Here is a 20,617-nt window from a genome sequence, read left to right on the forward strand (position 1 = left end):
ATATTGTTTTTTATAGCATATGTTCTAATTAAATCCAAAATTTCAATTCATTTAAGATATTTAAATACTCATATTATGATAATAAACTTGAAAACAAATACAAATAATTTGCAGGCTTCTATCAACAAATGTATTAGAAAAATTCTTAATATAAAACAGTTTCACAAAACATCTAACAATAGATTATTCTAAATCAGTAAGCAAAATCCACTAAAAATAAAAATCAGATTACACAAATGACGATGGATTGGACACAAAATCAGAAAGCTGGAAAAATTCAAAGAACAGACTCTGGACTGGAGATCCCAATATAAAGGAAAGAGGGGCTGTGGAAATATACTTGTTGAACCACCACTATATGGCATCATTAATTGTCAATTGTAACCGTAACTGCCATAAAAGATTTTTGTAAAAAGACATCTACACTTTTTAATGTAGTCGTAGTACCCATTGTCCTGTATACATCATGTTAAGATAATATACCCTTTTTTGTTACTTACCCCTTTGGCTAGTTATTTAGTATTTGAGTAGTTTTCCTGTAATTCAAGAAAACGAGATAAATTGACTAATAGTTTAACCAATCTTCTGTGTAATTATCAACCCGATAAAAATAATTGAAGTTGAAAGACACACTGGTGCATCGGATTGAGAAGGACAATGCACTGAAGATAAGCATAGAATCGAAATTTTTTAATTAAAGAGAGAGCCAGAAAAAGGGGTAAGTTAAATTTTGATTGTGAAATATTATATTTGGATTTATCATGGATATAGAAAAAGTTATAAAGAAAAGAAGAGCTTTGAAAAGTTCTACTACTAAATTTCTCACTAACTTAGATTAAAACTTTGATAACATGACAATATATGAATTAGAAACGTCATTAGAACAATGAAGTGAGAAAATGTTGAACATAAAATTAATAAATGAAGAGCTAATTAATGAACTAGATGTTAAAGATATCGAAAAGGAAGTTGAATCCTCTGAAACATATGTAGAATATTTGATTAACTATAAATGTAAAATTAAACAGAAGATTCAACAAATTAGTGCCACTCTCTCAACTAGTTCTAATTTAAATGGTGTAACTAGCTTTCAGACAGTAAATCAAACAGAAGTAAATAAATGTACGATAAAGCTTCCGAAATTAACTGTGAATAAATATTTCGGTGATCCAAATTCGTGGTTGGAATTTATCGGCCAGTTCGAAAAATCTATTGATAAAAATCCGTATCTTTCAAATACTGAAACACTAATCTATCTAAAAAGTTTCGTTGGAGGAACAGCTTCAAAAGCAATTTTGGGATTTTCTTTAACGGATGATAATTATAAAGCAGCTCTTAATTTGCTGAAAGATCGGTTACGACAGATAAACTTGCTTATAAATGCTCATTTAGGCCAATTATTGAATATAATACCAATAAAAAATAACTCTGATACTTTTGGATTGCGAAAATTATTTGATCAAGTAGAAATCAAAATTCAACAGGTAGAGATAAAAGCCTCTATACGCAGTGAAGAGGTGTAAGAAGCAGAAGAAAATTATACTAATGCAACATCATAACTAATATTCATTAAATATTAAAGTTTGTGAGTTTGTTGTTGTTGTTGTTATTGTTGTTAATTTACGTCGCACTAGAGCTGCACAATGGGCTATTGGCGACGGTCTGGGAAACATCCCGGAGGATGATCCGAAGACATGCCATCACAATTTTGATCGTCTGCGGAGGGGATGGCACCCCCGCTTCGGTAGCCCGACGACCTACGCGCGAAGTCGAGCACTTTACGGTAGCACAGTTTAACGAGGACCCATACCGCACACCCTCGGTCCCTACGCAGACTGATCCAAGTGATCACCCACCCGCACACTGACCGCAGTCAGTGATGCTTGACTTCGGTGATCTGCTGGGAACCGTGTCTTAACGATCAGTCCACTGCGGGACTTGTGAGTTTGTAACATAAGACTATAACGATAAATCTTCCTGCTTTTGTCTATAAGGGCATGCTTTCTATGATCAGAATTTAAATGATTAATTCTTAATAAACTTTAATTTTTGTAACTTAAGTGGAATAATAGAACTAGTATGTAAATAATTGACAAGAAGAATAACAGGACAATTAGCAATATGCAAATAATATTAATATTTTAGCCCCTTCCAGTAGAAGAACAAGAATAGCTCGTTATCAGGTTTTCATTGGCTTTGCATGTCACTGAAGATACTGTTGAATATAGCAACAAATTAGTTTAATATATAAAAGGAAACTGAATCTGTAAGCACTTTTAAGTTTTTTTTTTTTTTAAATATATATAAATAGTTATTTCATACACACTTTTTCATTATTAAATCTTACTAGAAAAAATTGAAAAAAGAAATTAAGTTTTTCAATGTTTTATTTCTTCTTTAATGCTCTTCACATTTGGTAACTATAAGTCATTGTGGTACTTGACGGGGATCTCTTTTCTGTGGGTATCAAATAGGTGGATCAACCTCAGACCAGCAACATAAGAAAGACAGATATAAAACACAGAGAAAGAAATTACACCTTTGCCAAAAGTGGAATTTGAAATCAGGAACTTTCGAACACAAGGTCAGCTCCCTGACCATTATACAAACCAATCTGTAAAGTTTTTCAATGTATGAATATTAATAGTGATAGGCAGTTTCTTAAAGTATTTTATGATAAGTATTAATTATAATATTAAAGATTTTATCTCTTCTCTTCACATTTTTTCTTAAGCTATATAATGAAACTGGGCTAATTTTTAATATTTTACAGGTGTTGTCCAATTCTATTTAGTTAGAAATGAAATTAAAAATTGATCTTTGTAATAAAAAATTATAATGTATTAAAGTTTTGAAAATTTTGACAATAACTATAGTTTTAATGCATCAGCCAGGTATTTATTTTTTGAGAATTTATATTGACATGCATCTCTAGAAAAAGCACAATCCTTCTGTTATTGATGCCAAGTTTAATTCAATATACTGCAATGTAATAGAAAAAGATGAAAATAATCTTCCTGCTTTTGTCTATAAGGGCATGCTTTCTATGATCAGAATTTAAATGATTAATTCTTAATAAACTTTAATTTTTGTAACTTAAGTGGAATAATAGAACTAGTATGTAAATAATTGACAAGAAGAATAACAGGACAATTAGCAATATGCAAATAATATTAATATTTTAGCCCCTTCCAGTAGAAGAACAAGAATAGCTCGTTATCAGGTTTTCATTGGCTTTGCATGTCACTGAAGATACTGTTGAATATAGCAACAAATTAGTTTAATATATAAAAGGAAACTGAATCTGTAAGCACTTTTAAGTTTTTTTTTTTTTTAAATATATATAAATAGTTATTTCATACACACTTTTTCATTATTAAATCTTACTAGAAAAAATTGAAAAAAGAAATTAAGTTTTTCAATGTTTTATTTCTTCTTTAATGCTCTTCACATTTGGTAACTATAAGTCATTGTGGTACTTGACGGGGATCTCTTTTCTGTGGGTATCAAATAGGTGGATCAACCTCAGACCAGCAACATAAGAAAGACAGATATAAAACACAGAGAAAGAAATTACACCTTTGCCAAAAGTGGAATTTGAAATCAGGAACTTTCGAACACAAGGTCAGCTCCCTGACCATTATACAAACCAATCTGTAAAGTTTTTCAATGTATGAATATTAATAGTGATAGGCAGTTTCTTAAAGTATTTTATGATAAGTATTAATTATAATATTAAAGATTTTATCTCTTCTCTTCACATTTTTTCTTAAGCTATATAATGAAACTGGGCTAATTTTTAATATTTTACAGGTGTTGTCCAATTCTATTTAGTTAGAAATGAAATTAAAAATTGATCTTTGTAATAAAAAATTATAATGTATTAAAGTTTTGAAAATTTTGACAATAACTATAGTTTTAATGCATCAGCCAGGTATTTATTTTTTGAGAATTTATATTGACAAGCATCTCTAGAAAAAGCACAATCCTTCTGTTATTGATGCCAAGTTTAATTCAATATACTGCAATGTAATAGAAAAAGATGAAAATTGCAACAACAAAAAATTTTACTACTGAGCAAAAATAATGGGCAAAATTAATATTACAGATGACCAAACTAATTCAGCAACAGGTGAATTCATGTATAAAATTAAGATAGTGGTGCTAGAAATATCTACAGTTTTATTAACAACATAGTAGTGTATGTACAAATAAAATATCAATGGTTAAAAAAAACTATTTTATAAGTTTTAGCAAAGCATAGTTTCAACAAAGAATTAATAACATTAATGTTTACTATCAATGCATGTACAGTATAGTGCAGCTTTGAGGAGAACTCCTCCAGTCTAGAAGTCTGGAGCTGTCTGCTGCTATGGTAACAAGAGAACATTTCTAATGGGGGTGCAATGGAGGAATAAAAGAGTGGATTGGTTTTCTCACACTGACCTATGCCAAGATCAAACAAAACTATTTTTACCCTACACCCCTATTCGAAGTAACTTTTCCTCATAACCATGGTATCTGCCACAACGAAAGACAGATGTCTGGAGGAATTCTCCTGAAAGCTGCACATTATTTAACTTTAGTCATAAAGAGATGAAGAAAAACTTACATTCTTCTTCAACAGAAGTCCTCCTATCTAAATCAATGACCAATCCATAATCTGAATCTTCCGAATCTGCTGAATAACGCAGCTGCTTTATGGGTGTCATTCCTTTGTTAGATTTTTTCTTTTCAGAAGTTATTGGTTCATTGCAGTGTATAAGAGGAAGAGGTGATGATAATTCATCTTTTTGGTCTAAGTTCATTTTAGATATGCTGTAAAGCAAAAAAAAAAAATAATAATAATAATATAATTGTTTGCTTTTTTAAAAAATGGATATTGATTTTTTTTCAAAATATAAAATTGGGGATACTAATATTTAAGGGTTGCCGAAATGAAAAGTGGACATGAACATGTACGTCAGTATCAAAAACAAAGTAGCAACAGCAGCGCCACTATTCAGGATTGTAAATTGAGATAACAGAAGCACAAAGAAAATTGAGTATAACTAATTAACCAGTTCACATAAGAGCATTTAAAGTTAATGTAAAGTCATGAAAAGATGTACAGGTTTAAACAGTAATATGATTTTTAGTGATAGAAGGTGAGCATGATGCCAACATTTATTGTTCCTGGCAAGCACTGTTTAAGACAAATAACTATAAATATAAAGTGTGAAAATTTTCATGAACAACGCACATTAAAATTAAATCAGTCAAGACCCAGGACAGTCAAATGACATCATCTCCCATGTATTCATTGCAGTTGTTGATGAAATAATTGATGAGAATTCATGAGGTAAAATTTATGACATCTGTGCAACACTTTGTTTGAGTAAAAGAACGGTACAATAACTTTTTGTCACCAAAAATCATTGTCACTCATATTGTTCTGTAATAAACCCTTCCTTCTTAGCATGAATTTAAATTCTCTTCATATTGTAAACTGAATTACAGGCAATTTGCACTGCACTCTTGCCTTTTTTTATAATCTCCAATTATGGATTTATTGTATACTTGATACATTTGTCTACTTTTTATTTCAACAACCCTAAAAATTAAGTTTGAAAATTTCAAATGAAATCAGCTTAAGTTATGTATTAAACACAACATTCCAAATGTTTACATAAACATGAAATAGATATTCTTTTGTGAAAAAAAAACTCACTTGTCTTGTTCCATCGCCTTGACATCTTTGCACACGTCTTCCATACACACCAATTCTGGTGGACTTCCCACACTAGAATTGTCATCTGAACTCTTGCTTTTGACTTCCTCTGGAACATAATATCTATTAATCTCTTTTGAAACATAACGCTCAAAAAACTCAAGTGGAATAGTGCTTTTCTCTGAATTTATGTGAACATCGGGTAACTTCATAAGAACTACCTGAGGTTCAGAATCAGAATGTTGAGAGCTTTGTCTTCGAGTTAATTTTTTAATTTGCAACTGAGCGGAGTTTTTCGCTGCCTTGTCTTCATTATTAATGTTTTCTGTATCCTCAGAAAATGAATTTTTAATGATATCAGGTTTATTAACTGCTATCTGTACAACTTTACTTCCTCTTTTGTTTGAAAACACAATATGTTTTGGTTCTTTTAAAACAGAAGATAAAGGTTCTTTAATTTTAGAAACTAATTTAAAGGAAGAATTATCAACTTCATTTGAAGGTTCATCAGTTTGCTTTTGCAATGGTTTTGTTTTGCTACTCCTTGACAAGGCACTCAATTTCCCATTCACTGTTGCTTCACTTTCCAACAAATCCTTTTTATCAGTATTTTTTATGTCATCATGAGAACTGTCCCTATCATCATCATTGGACTTTTTTGTTTTAGAATTATCAGCTTTTGTATTAGGTAGTTTGAGACTTTTATTTAAAGTTTGTGCATCTTCATTCTTTGTCGTTTCTTTTTCTGATGCATTGTTTTGACAAACAGAATTCTTTACTTTGTCACTTTCTCCAATATTTTCAGATCCCTTTTTTGATTTAGATAATACATCACTATTTTTCCTTTTAGCATGAAGAGAATTGCTAGTTTTTTTATTAATATCAGGCTGTTGATTTTCTTTTTTCATCTTAGAACTATCTGTTTTATGTTCTATTGCAACATTTATTTCGTTATTTTTTGCTGATTTGGATTCTTTCTGTTTTGAAATCTTACTCAAACTGCTATTAGATATATCAAATTCAATTTCATTAATCTTAGATGATCTAAATCGTCTCCTCCTTGTTACACTACAATTTGATACATCATTGCTCACTAATTTAGTATAGTCTTTTGAATTTTTAGTATTATTTTTGTTCTTAATGCTATTTCCACTTTGCGATCGACTTTTATTTTGTTCAAGCTTTTTATCTTGATCTTTAGGTTGTTTTTTGGAGCCATCCAAACCAGATTTGTCAATGAATTTTAAAGATGAGTCCTTAGACCCTGTTGATGAGTTTCTAGATTTCCTATTGAACTTTTTCATGCGCTTTGATGAAACTTGTGATTCATCCACATCTTTATTAGGCTCAGAGGGACTTGAAGAATCACTTCTTGTAATGTCAACAATTTCAATTGAAGATGAACGCAAGATTCCACGGGAATCATTATTAGAACGTGACCATTTCTTTTTTGGAGTTAATTTAACAGAGTCTTTAGATTTTTCACGTTCCTTACTTTTTTCTTTAGATTTCGAATTGGATTCAATCTTTTTCATTTCTTTAAAGACATTTACCGTTCTATCAGAGCTTTTATCTTTGGCCGGCTTCTCTACAACCGGTTGCTTATTTTTAAGTCTATCAGATTTTTTTGGGACTTCCGCTTCCTTGCCGGCCTCGCTCTCACCATCTGTAGATGAATCTATAACAATATCAACATCGCTATCTTTACTATTCATATCTTTGGCGCTTCTTGTAGAGTACCGCCTTCTAACAACGGGAGTCTTAGTACGCTTACGGCTTTGTCTAATTTCAGTCTCCAGTGTTTCTTCTGGTAACTGCTCTCGACCTGGTAAGTTTCGTAAAATTCTTTTTGCCGTCGGTTTAAGACCCACTTTGTTAGCTTTCCTGCCAACCTTTTCTGTTTTCGTCGTTTTACTAGCCAGTTCTTTAGCTTCTTGCTGAACTGGAGAATTACTGGTCCTTTTTCGGATGGCGGAAGCCCGTTCTGAGTTTTTTGCCATTTTATCTTGAACTATTCGAGGCTTTAAGACAGTATTAATATCTTCAAAGTCCCTAAAATCAATTGAGTACCTCTGACAAAATTGAAAAATTAATTCCCGAACTTTTAGGGGATCCAGCTGCATTAAGTCTGGTCCATTAGTAATGTTCTTTCCATCAATTTGAGATACTCTTTCTAGGAGCTCTCCCATTAAAATACGAACAGCATGGTCAGGAGTTTGACTATAGGCTCCAGTTCTTTTCCAGTTTTCGATTTCCTCCCTACCAGGATAAACAACTTCTTCCTTGTTAACAATGGGTTTCGTTCTCTTCTTGTAACGCCTGCATTTGACACTTAAAACAATGCTATCTTGGACTTTGGCATAAAGAGATAAAGGAGACACCTTCTTATTGGTTGGAGTTGATTTTTTTTCAAAACGATCAAAGCAAGTGGCTGCAGGGCTTCTTTTTCTAGGCGCTGGTTTGTGATCTGATTGCTGTGATGGACTTTTATTATTGCTATTTCCATTACTATTCAATGAGCTATCTTGCATTAACAATTTATTATTTTGGGATTCTTTTTCAAGAACTGGATAATCATCCTCTGGTTCTCGTTTTACTTGAATATCACTAAATATGAATGAATTGGGTGTCCATTGTGAATCACTTTTAAATGATGACAAACGTGGAGCTTTTCTACGCCCATCTGTTTCAGGAGTAATATTTGGCATTGAAAGTTTACGTTTCTTAGCCTGATTTTTGGTATCATTAGGGGAAGCATACAAATGCATATCATCAAATGAGGGTCTGTCATACCTAAAAAATACACAGTTTTCAATGTAGTCACAAAAAAAGACCTTTAGAACACAATTAAACATGACTTCATTCCAAAAAAATTAATGTAAAAAAGAACAACTGAAAAATATTGTATTTAATATTACTACAATTTTCAAATTAACAACCACTTTCATGAATGCAAGTGAATTTCATAGAAAGGCAAAAACTGAATTATGTAAGGAAACTTTCATAATTAATTTATGTACCTCAAGTCAGAGTTACTTGAACCCAGGATTGATTACAAATAAGAAAATGATGAATAGTGACTTTGATTTAGAGAAGTAATGGAGAATTAATTTTCAGTTTTTTTTGCAAGGTAGCAGCCCTGGTTCAATTCATGCAGTATTATGAGATAGTACCATCAAAGTTCAGTGGAGGTTATGTGCTATATTTTGCGTCAAAGTACTTTTACGTTCTAAAAGCAGAAAATTCCCACCTTAAATCAAGTATGTGTACAGAGCATGTCTGCTTTCTATTTCATTTAAAAAATAAATCTCTGCAAGTAATGTGTTAATCCTCTTTAAATTGACTTTTATCAAAGTGTATAGCCTCTATTGACCTTTACATATTTTCCCATTTAAATAGATTCTGTGAGTTTTTGACAAAATGAACATTTTTAGTTGACATAAAAAGAATCCATACCCTCCAACTACAGTAGGAATTTCCGTAGTTATAGAAAATATTTCTTCTAGGTGTAGCGAAGATTAATATTTCATTGAATTAGAATTAAAAAATAACTTTGATCATCACTACATTATTAATAATTTAAACAGATATAAAAATGGCTAGATAGAAAAATAATAGTGCTTAAATCTGATAATTTTTTTTAAAAACTAAATTCGTTTTAAAACATTTTGCACTAATTCACAACCACTATTATGCAAAATCCTCAAATGTTGGAAGGTGTGTGAATCCAATAAAAATTAATTATATGAATTGATTCATACTGACTAGGCCAACCAAAAAGCTAAATTTCCAAATAAAAGCAATGTTTTGCCTAGGAATACTTAATAGAATGGTACTCAAAATACAATTTTTTTTTTTTAAAAAAATTGGTTTTGAACAAATGATTAATAATTCTTCGTGTTAATTCTCCCAGCTGAAAATTCAATTCATACTAACCTAAATGAATTAGCTCGTTCACTTTCAGAACCCAGTTCAACTACATCTGCAGAATGCTCAGAGTTCTGAGTTCTATTTTCATAGAAAGAAAAATTATTGTTTCTTGGCCCTTGATAGTTTCCAGGGTTGGAGTTGTAATGCCCACTAGATGGCGCCAGTCGTTGATAGTTAGCTGATGACTCCTCCATGTTGGACATAGTAGGAGGGGTAGGTGAGCATACAATAATATCTGGTTCATAGGATTTGCCTTCTTCCCTGTAGGCATTATCTGGATCCTCAGAATACAGGGATGTTAAGCTTTTAGTAAAAAGAGATGTAAAATTATCTCCTTCTGTTTCTGCATAGTCTTCAGGTTCTTTTTTTATCTAGATCAAAAGAACAATATTACACTTTGGCAGTAAAAACAATAAATTCAAATTTGCATCAGTTTATTATTGCTTAAAAAATTTCAAACCATTTATTTTTATTGTAATATGTTTTTAAATAATAAGTTTAAAATAGAATTTTAAATGCTCTAAACCTCTTATATTCCTTTTAACAAATCTGACGAGTGACAAGCACAAGAAAAGTTATTAATATTATTTTTATTTTTTACAAGTGCATAATTTTCTGCTGAATGGTATCAACCAATGTTTTGATATTACATGATAATGTAGCAAAACCTTGAAGTGGAAGTAAACAAAAAAGGTTTGCTGTTTATCACCTACTTCTGCCAGTTCCTCACTTCTCTACGTACGGACCACTAGCCAGATTGCTGTTTATCCTTGGTGTCAATCAACGAAAGGTCAGGTTGCTTTGTTTATCAGTTTCACACTGAGCATATTTTAACTAAACCACGGAAGATTTTTTTACAGATAAGACAAAACATACTCACTTGCATTTTATTGAAAGTGTTATCCATTCCATATCTTGAATTTCGTTGACTATAATCGGGCTGCTTCACTTGAGATGGAGGGCAACTGGACGGATTTCTGTTGCCATTGTATGGATCACATGGCCTCACAGCAGGATGATGGTATGGATGGTGTGAGCTCCTATAGGGAGGTTGCATATAACCTCCTGGGTTATTGGAGTCATAATTGTAACCACCATAGAAATTATTGTTCTCATAGTAAGAGGCACTTGATGCTGGCTGCTGAGACATACCACCATAACTTGATGGAGCAGAACTACTGGTAGATGAATCACCTGTAGACCAGTCGTTGCTGGAGGAATGATAGGATAAAGGTGTGCTTCTTTGCTTGTAATAACCTCCTCCACTTTGGGGTTGCTTGGCAAAAGGAGAACTCGAAGGAGGGGGCCATTCACTCTCCCAAGAAGTATTGCTGTTGTCAAATGTGCTATTCCACTCTTGAGCAGAGGAATACTGCAATAACAAAGAACAAATTAAACAAAACAAAAAAAAGGAAAATTCTACTTCATCTAAGTTTGATGTACTACTTGCTATTACAGTGGAACCTCAGTTCCTACGTCATTTTCTGATGGTCCATGAAGATCACCTATACGAATAATATTAAAATCTTCTGGATTTTACAGTACCCTTTTTAAGAAAATCTTGGTTTATACATTTTTATTAGAAATGAAAAAAAAAAATTCTCTATTAAACTCACAAAAACTTTTTCTATGTTTTTTGTACTTTTTTTTTCTTTGTTTTGATATTATTTCTATCGTATCTTATCGTCCTTTTGTGTGTGAGAAGGAATTTCTCCTCAGAGTCAAAATCAGAAGGGTGGTGAGATGTGGAAAGCACAGGAACAGTAATAATAAAGTATGGGAGTTAAATTTGAAAGTAAAATTTTTTCCAGCAATCAACCTTTGAATCTTGGAATAATCTGATCTTTTTTTAAAAAAAAAACGCTACAATGAACAACTGGTTAGAAAATCATTACTTTTTCATTCCAGTGGCTTGCAAGATATTTCAAAAGCAAAAATAAATGTTCTGGAAACTCTGAATTTGATTTCTACAGAACAGTTAAAATATATTGTTAATTCGATTTAATAAGGAAGGCTTGTCTAACAGGGTTTCCAACGGGAACATTGGCCCTTCAGAAGAAAGTTGTTCGGTTGAAGATCTTCCGGAATTCTATGATGGGTATATCGAATGGAACACTCATGCCAACATTTTTCAATTCTTTTAACATCTGAATTAATGCCTTCGTCCACTGATAGATTAAAAACGATAATGATAAGTAAGAAATATTGGAGAGAATACCCGCAACTAATCAAGAATTTCAAAGCACAAAAACTGCAAAACAATATTTATTTGCTAATGCAAACCAATAAGCAAATTTGCAAACAATTGTTATTAAGCGGAATATTGTTAAAATTTTATTGAAAAAAATAAATTGTATTTTTTCTAATAGTTTATCATAAGTCAATTTGTGTAAAATATGCTCAGATTTTTAACCTGATTTTAAGTTTTCCAACTTTGACATTTAATGTATGTACGTATATTTGCTATTATTTATGATTAAATTATGCGCATTAAACTGGAACACAAGTGCTAAAACTCTTACGCATCATTCTGAGTGAGAAAAAAATTTATATTTTTTAAACTTGTAACATTCTGTCGGTCGGCAGCATTACTTGTCAAAATTCAGGGTTTGTTTGCTTTAGAGGTCTTTGTTTATACCTCTCTTAATGATTGTTTAGTAATTTGTCTGGGAAGCAGAATTGTCAGAATATATGTCATTAGTAAGGAATTAGCATATATTTATCTTTTCAAATAGTAAATATTAAACATTTAACTGTGGGCATCAATGTTAGGTAAAAAGATAAATAAGGCTAGACATCCATTTCTCTTTCTCATCCCATAATTGTTAAGCAGGGCTAGTGTTCTGTTGCACATCCAGCCAATGCGATTAATGAGGTCCAGGTATACCCAAGTTCTAGATATGGATATTTAGGCTATGTCTCGGATATTTACTACAGATGACATGTTTTAAATATGGATATTATGCCTGAGAGATGATACAGGTTCAAATTATACTTAATATCTGACATAAAGATTAAAGTTTTTGGACATTGATAAGATTCCCAATTAGCAGAACATGATTAATGTTGATCTACATAGTGACGGTCGAAGAATAACAAAAGGCAATTTTAACATTATTGTACAGCGTCCATCAGTAACACGTTTCGAATTTGGTTTCAATTTATCTTACAAAAAGTCATTTTAATACTGAAAGAGAAGAGTAAGGCATTTAATTCTAAAAGAAATGAGTTATAATAATTGAAAAACAAAAAATAAATATCCTATTTGAATTATTTTAAAATGACGATCCATATTGTATCTATAATACAATATTCCTTGTGAGGCACTTAGCAGCTAAATTTCTCCAGATGCGTGTGCAGTCTTTGATTGAGTGGATAGAAGAGTGAAAGACTCAAGCTAAAGAAACAGGAACACCTGTGATAAGGTATCGTTTTTCTTTTCTTTTTCTAAATATGATTTTATTCACTACAATGATAATAATACAAAAATAATTAAAACTCTGCTTTAGTTTTATCTCATGTAACATGCATGCAGTAAGTTATTTGCACATTAACCAATAATCTAAAGTAGCTAGGAATTTGATACAAATTTACTTAAATAATTGAAAAATAATCATTACACTTCCAAACTAGTAATGTACATAAAGTTATTTTTATAATAATCTTATACGTGCAACAGTTAATTGTTACGTTGCACTTATAATTGTTAAAAATTACCGGTGAAACGGTTAATTTGCTGTCAGTGTGCACAATAAAAAACAGATCAACCTGAATAATAACTTTTGATCTAATGATCGGATCTTCACATTATGGGACTCATTCTTTACAGTTTAAGGGGTGACCTCAAATATGCTATATAATAAGTGCAGACGATATTTTAAGTTACAAAATCTAACACAAAAACGTACTTTCCCTGAAGAAACATACCTTTTTTCGACAAATACAGATTTCTGACCCCCAAATTATAGGGAATAGCCGCAATCAGGGATATATGGTCCCAATTGAAATGGACTACTGGTGGCGTAGAGCAGAACTCTCCACCTATGGCAACACTTCTCATGCTTTCACCATTAGCGTGTGGAGAGTCAAAGAAGAAGGAAGTACGTTAGTTTCTGTCTTGATTTTCATATAGATTAAAATCCTTTAAGTTGGGAAACTATATGGAACTAAAAACTGCATTAAACATAGTTCTAAAAGAAAGCCTGATGGAAATTTGAAAAAAAAAATTTTTTAATTAAAATGAAAAACTTAAAGAAAAATAAAAAATATCGTAGTACATTCCTATACAACTGGAAAGAGGAGAAGGAGAAGGGCAAAAGACATGGAACTGGTCTTCTCCCCAGATGGTGTGTTCGAGTGTTGCGATCACCTTTAGTTTGGTCAGGAGAGTGCTCCAAAGTTCAGACCCTTAATGTTAATTTTACTTTTTTGTGTATTTAGCTGCATCCTGGGCTTTTTTTAAGCGAATTAAAAGACTTTCACACACAATTATAAAATTCATTTATTCAAAGATAATTCAGTGCAAAAAATAACTTTTAGTAAATGTTTCTTTTTTCATTTAATTTAATTTAAGAACAGTCAAAAAATTTCGAATTGTAAAAGGTATACAATTTTTTGCATAATTTTAGAAATTATAATTTCATGTAGGAAAATGCAAAATTTGCGCAAAATTAGTCGAATAGTTCTTGAGAAATAGAATTTCAAAAAAGTCAGAAATTTAAATTCTGAGCACCTATTGACCGATTTTGATCAAATTTTGTTTTTTGCCACGTAAAACTATATTCTTCAAAATGATGCACAAAATTTTATACCTTACAATTCAAATTTTTTTCAACCAATATTAAATAAAATAATATTAAATAATAAATATTTACTTAAAATTTTTTTGTGTGGAATTACTTTTGGACAAATGAATTTTATAATTGTGTGTCAAAAATTTTTTGAATTAGCATAAAAAGTTTTTGAGATATAGTGAAATATGCAAAAAGCAAAATTAACATTTAGCAGTCCAAACTTTGCAGCGCTCTCCTGACCAAACTATTGGGACCCTATTTCCTAGATTACCCCTCATATTTCGGGGGGTCAGAAATCCGAATTCTTCAAAAGAAAGGTATGTTTATTCACAGAAAGTACGTTTTTTCACCTGATTTCGTAACCTAAAAAAAATCGTTTTCGCTTATCAATTAGCATATTTGAGGTCACCCCCTTGAACCATTAAGGTTGAGTCCCAGAACGAGAAAATCTGATCATTACATCAAAACTTATTCAGGGTGGTCCTTTTTTTTCGTCACAGGACAAGAGAATTTTGCGCAAGGGAATTACACTTGCTTTATTTTATTAAATAAACTCTTGCAACTAGATTGATGCCAGGTATACCATCATAATAAAAAATTTTAATAAATTATATTTTAACTTTGTAATTAGTATGCATGCTACTTCTGTCCATAGATTTGCCACCGGCAATTTATATTTTATTAGTTAAATCAAGGCAATTAGCTAGAAATGCAAACTTTTTTCAGAAGAAAAAAAAAATGGAACTGGAATGAAGTGTACTTTATATAAACTGACATATAAAAACCCTAAGTCGGGTAAATCTCAGGTTCTGCCACAAAATCTTACATTAAAGCATACTTCAGACTTTTACCAAGCCTCTTTCGTAAAAGCTAGGTTTTAAGAGCAAAATCTTGGATTTACTAGATTTTTGATGTTTTACGTTTATAAAACATATGGGAGGAAGTAACTGACCTCTTGCTTTATAGGCCTTTGTACATTGTGTGAGTGACCACTACCAGAGCCTCGGTTGGCAGGAAATCGAGAGAAAGGTTTTCCGTCACCTTTTCGAGAATTTCCTGTGCTTGCACTGTCTTGTGGGTTTAAGGCACATCGTGGCACATGATCGAGAGAGGCTGGAGACCTTTTCATGTGAGGCTTTGTCTCAAATCTATCAGGAGGAGGAGGCACCCACAAAGATCTTTGGCTATAAATAAGCATAAAAGAAAAAACAACTCAAATTCCATTTTTTTTTTTTTTTGGAAACAAAGTTTCAAACCAAATGAAGATCAAAGAAACTTTACATGTACTCACAATTTTTAAAGTAGGAAAATTACATAACAAACAAAATATTCACAGATGGGTTTCTTTTAAATGAAAGATTCATTATAACTTAAAGTGACCACATTTTCATGGAGACAAATGGGATGAAATGAGAATTACAATTTAGTTATATATATTTTATTGTATACATTCATATACTTGTACAAAAATGTATTTATTATTAATTATTGGTAACTATAAAAATATTTGTAAAAAATAATAATTTGAACATCATGATTCTTAATCAAATTAAATTTTTTATTTAAAAAAAATTATGATTTTCTTTCACGGTCATATTTTTGATCTGAGTGAATACTTAGCAATAGATTCGGATCATTTATTAAAATGTCGTGAAATATTTCACATGAATTGGTCAAATTATATTTTACACTTAAAATAGATTTTTAAAGTTTTAGTCAACTGCATTTTTTCAGTTGTCTATATTTTATTGATACTAGAAAAAACACGTTCTGCTGCTACATTTGTTCCTGGAAGGAAGGGAGAGCGCGAATTCTACAATTTTCAAAATATTTTGATAAGGAATATTAATCTGTTTAAAATGAAGGAATAACTCGGTCCATTTTTTGTCTGTTTCCACATTTGCAGATAACCAACATTTAATTTTTTCATCTGTAACATTTCATATGTTCAAATTATTCTTTTTTAAAATAGTACTTACTGAATCAAAAATTATTTGTGAAGTTTCACTCAGCAATGAAGCAAAATCTAATATTCTATATTTAATATTGTCCGCTCGAAAATGTAAAATTCGAATTGGCTGAAATGGAGTCCGTTCAATTAGATAGTACATAATCAGGTTTATCCTATTATAGCGAGGTAAGTTGGTTATCTTGCTCCAAGGTTCTCAATCAATTTTGGAATTTGAAAGAAAAAATATATAAGTTTTTACAAACTATAAATCAAGATACAAGCTTGTTCTCCGATCAAATATGGTTGCAAGATTTATCTTTTATGGTTGATATAACCAAACACTTATCTGATTTAAATTTATTGTTACAAGGCAAGGATCAGATCATTACGAACATGTTTGACATAATTAAAAAAGCATTCAAATGTAAACTATTTCTTTGGGAAAGGCAACTGAAAAATGAAGATTTAACGCACTTCCCAACGTGCAACAAGAACAAATCTAGTTAAGATGATACTGCATCGTATCAAAAATACGCAGAAAAAAATTTCAAATCTTAGAACAGAATTTGAAACAAGGTTTAAAGATTTTAATTCTTTGGAAAACAAATTTTGTTTGTTTTCTTCGATTTTCTCAATAAATACAGACTCAGTACCCAGTTATATGCAAATGGAAGTGATTGAGATTCAGTGCCACTCAAATTTGAAGGCAAAATTCATTGAAATGGGTGTGTCTAAATTTCACGAATATTTACCAGCAATGTTTGAAAATACTCGAAAATTCGCGTATGAAATTATTTCCAAGTTTGGAAGTACTTATCAGTGAGAGCAATTATTTTCTGTTATGAAATGAAATAAATCTCTTGTTCGAAACCGTATTAATAACGCTCACGTTGGGTCAATTTTGAAAGTAGTCTCGGCCAATAAAATTTCTCCCGAAATAGAAAAGATAATAGCAGTATCAGGACGCAGTATCAGATAATAGAAGTATCAGGACGTAGACAATAATTTAACTTTATTTATGTTTATTACAATTCAAAATAAAAATATTTGTTTCTATGAACATTGATTTTTTTTTTGCGGCCCACCTGAAGTTAAGCATTGTTTATTTGGCCCAAGTTAGCTTTTGAGTTTGACACCCCTGGTTTATGGGTGTGGAAAGCAAATAGCCCTTCCGCTAATGCTAGCTGTTTTTCCGTGTTGCCAAAGCTAGCAGTGCGAAAAAACTGTTCCATTTCAGACGAGGAAGCAGCATTATTCAAAAATCTTTTGTGCCTCTTTGTCGCTAGATGTTTAGTAGTATCGTTTTTTTCACCATGTGAGACCAAAAATTCAGCATTGCATTTATCACACCGTACCATATAGTCTATTTTGGTTTTTTTAATAAATTGAAATTCTCTGCTTAGCTCTTCATTAAATTTGCATTCTCTTTTTTTACTCATCTTTTATTCTGTGGGTAAATACTAGAAATGAATAAAAAATTTACTACGAAGACTAAAAAAGAGTATTAAATTTTGCCTTATTGACCGTTAAGTTGTGGCGACTATTGCTCTACCACTATCTTCGTCAATCAAATGAGTCAAACCGAGCGTCAAATTGAAAACAACAAACTGCACTGTCTGCACTTATCTGAATTAAGCCGAGACGTAACGACAATAATCGAACACCACCGAGTAAATCTAACTCGGTACATTGCTAATTTAGTTTACTCTGCATGCATTTTACGTGCTTTTTTTAATGTATTTTTTATTTCTTTATATTCACCATAATACTTAATAAATAATAAGTAATATATTTTTACAGTACATTTAAAATAAGAAATGCAGATATTTTCTAAAAAGCGGGACATTTTTAAAAATCGGCGGGACAGTCCACTAAAAAGCGGGACTGTCCCGCCAAAATCGGGACGTGTGGTCACTTTATAATAACTGCAATAAATTTTCACTTTGTTCGTTTGGTATTCTGAAATATCTAAAAATGTATTTTATTGGCCACTTTCCCACTAGCTAGAGCAGTGAAATCTTCTCTGGAACTTCACCTTGAATGTCAGTGCTAGTTTTCGACGAGCCAATTTTTATCATCCTTTGATCGCGGAATAAAATTTATAGCTAATTAAATTCCGACCATGTTCTGACTAACTAGACTGCTTCAATCTGATTTGGAATGTGTGTAATCAATTCAAAATAACAGCAGCACTTCGTATTTTAAAAAAAATTTCTACACATATAGAATAAAACTGAATATAATTTTTCTCATTGTAAATTAATGTAATTCATTTTCTTTTCATCAACACACAGAAAAATATTTATTGTAATATTATGGGCGATGTTCACACATCTTTAAGGGGAAAAAAATAATAATTATTTCTTTTTCGCATTTTGCAAGTTGTCATCACATAAATAAAGAAGATAAATAAAAAAAAACCAAGTTGTGAAATACAAGACAATAACTGCGGAATTGACAACATAGTTACGTAGATTTACGGCGAACTAGTATTTATTTATTTATTTTTTTAATTTCGAAAATTTGGAATTCGCACATTTGAATTATCAGTTTTTGATGCGCTCAAATTTTCACAATGTATTGTAAATCCTATGTTGTTTCGATCGCTTTTTTAGCGGTTATTTATTGCTAAGAAATTCCTAAGAATTGTTTTTAAAAAAAATATTTTTAAGACATTGTTCTGATGTTTGGATATCATAATTATTAATGGATGGGTGATCGTGTAAAGCTAAGGGTGGTGGCGCTAGTGGTAAAATTGCTCTTTCAAGACTTCCGGGTTACTGCTTCCGATATATTTTTACGCCGCAGATTGAAAAAACGCGCCATCATATTATTGCATCATATCTTTTGCAGTATTTCACATGCACCGAGTTCTTTCTTTCAGCCTTTAAACTTCAGCATTATCATATTAATATTATAATCATTAGAATATTTTCTAATTAGGCTAACTTAAAAAGATATTTTTGGCGACATTTTATTTAAATGTAGCCACATAGTTTTTAAAATCAGATATTTTTAATGCGATATTATTAATTACAACAATTGAATCGCGAAGCGAAACACGCATTCGGTAATCCCTTTTTTTTGAAGAGTCTGATTCGCGTGACTTTTATTTCTGATAGTTAGTGCTACGGATTTTGGATTTTATGATTTTTAATTATTTTTTATATTGTGATGATGATTTACAAAAATGCGAAAAAAGAAATAATTATTGTGTTTCTCCCCCCCCCCTCTCCACCTCACTACAAAATGCGAGAATATCGACCATACTATAAAAAAATATTGCATATTCAATGAAAAAAATTATACAAAATTTTTTTTTTATCCAAATTGTATTTTTCTTTCTTTTTTTCCTTTTTTTTGTAAACGTAACAGTTCTGTTACTTTAAATTAGTAACTATATTTGTTATTCTTAAAAGTATCTTGCAAAAATGCATAAGAGCTAAGAAGTTTTGCCACAGAAAGCCTAGAAAAATTCTGCAGAGAGGGGGGGCCAATAAAGATAACTAAACTCACTCAAAGTATGAAAATAAAATAATGAATACTTAATAACTGTTTAAAATTATAAAGCAATAGTAAGAGTTAAATGTTCGCATTATTGCTAAATAACCTAGTGAACGAGAAATATTTCACGAGTTTTAAAAGTTTTTAAAATGAAGTTAATCTTTCAAATAAAGTGTGTGGATGAAGGAGCAATGGTAACTACAAGTTCAAACTTTAACTCAATAGAATCGAAAGCTATCCATTGAACCTATTACAAGAGTTAATTTTTGGTATGAATAATTTTTAGTATTAATAATTTTTAGTATTAATATAGCAATAAAGAAAAGAAAACTTCCCCACCTGCTAATTAAATCATGATGAAATGCGTGAACTTACATTTTTAAAGAAAATTAAATCCTTGCACGTAGAGGGATGATTACACTCTTCAACAGCCCATTTTTGATAAAAACAAAATTATCAAATTGCACACGACTATTACAGAAAAGTAGAAACATAAATATTTTTGGAAATAAAGGGTGACATTAGAACATTAAAAGACGAAAGTATAGTATAAGAACAAAAAGTATAAGAATTAAAATGTTTTCTTTGAAATATGTAATTCTTAAAAATTATTTCTTATAATAGAATTCGATAATAATTTAATGAAAGCTAATCCCAAATCTTATTAGCATAATAAATTTTATCTATGCACATTGTTTATAAAAATGAATGTTTACAAAGGGAAACACA

General features: G+C 31.0%; 1 protein-coding gene across 12 annotated transcripts in view; it reads right to left on the minus strand.

Moving 5' to 3' along the window:
• Positions 1 to 20,617, minus strand: part of LOC107453403 (uncharacterized) — a 119,768-nt gene that overhangs the window by 41,941 nt on the left and 57,210 nt on the right. For 6 of the 12 annotated variants that reach the window (XM_016070224.4, XM_071177050.2, XM_016070231.4 and 3 more), the window contains exons 2-6: positions 15,386 to 15,617; positions 10,521 to 11,012; positions 9,647 to 10,011; positions 5,711 to 8,503; positions 4,613 to 4,818 (exon numbers count right to left, since the gene is read on the minus strand). In XM_016070224.4, the coding sequence (XP_015925710.2) occupies positions 4,613 to 4,818; positions 5,711 to 8,503; positions 9,647 to 10,011; positions 10,521 to 11,012; positions 15,386 to 15,562 (4,033 nt within the window). In that variant the 5' untranslated portion in view covers positions 15,563 to 15,617. The other 6 variants (XM_016070227.4, XM_016070226.5, XM_087156752.1 and 3 more) reach the window with 6 other exon arrangements.

This window comes from Parasteatoda tepidariorum, chromosome 2 (genome assembly GCF_982258835.1).
Source record: "Parasteatoda tepidariorum strain Cologne lab strain chromosome 2, Ptep-v5.0, whole genome shotgun sequence".
In the NCBI taxonomy this organism is placed as follows: Eukaryota; Metazoa; Arthropoda; class Arachnida; order Araneae; family Theridiidae; genus Parasteatoda; species Parasteatoda tepidariorum.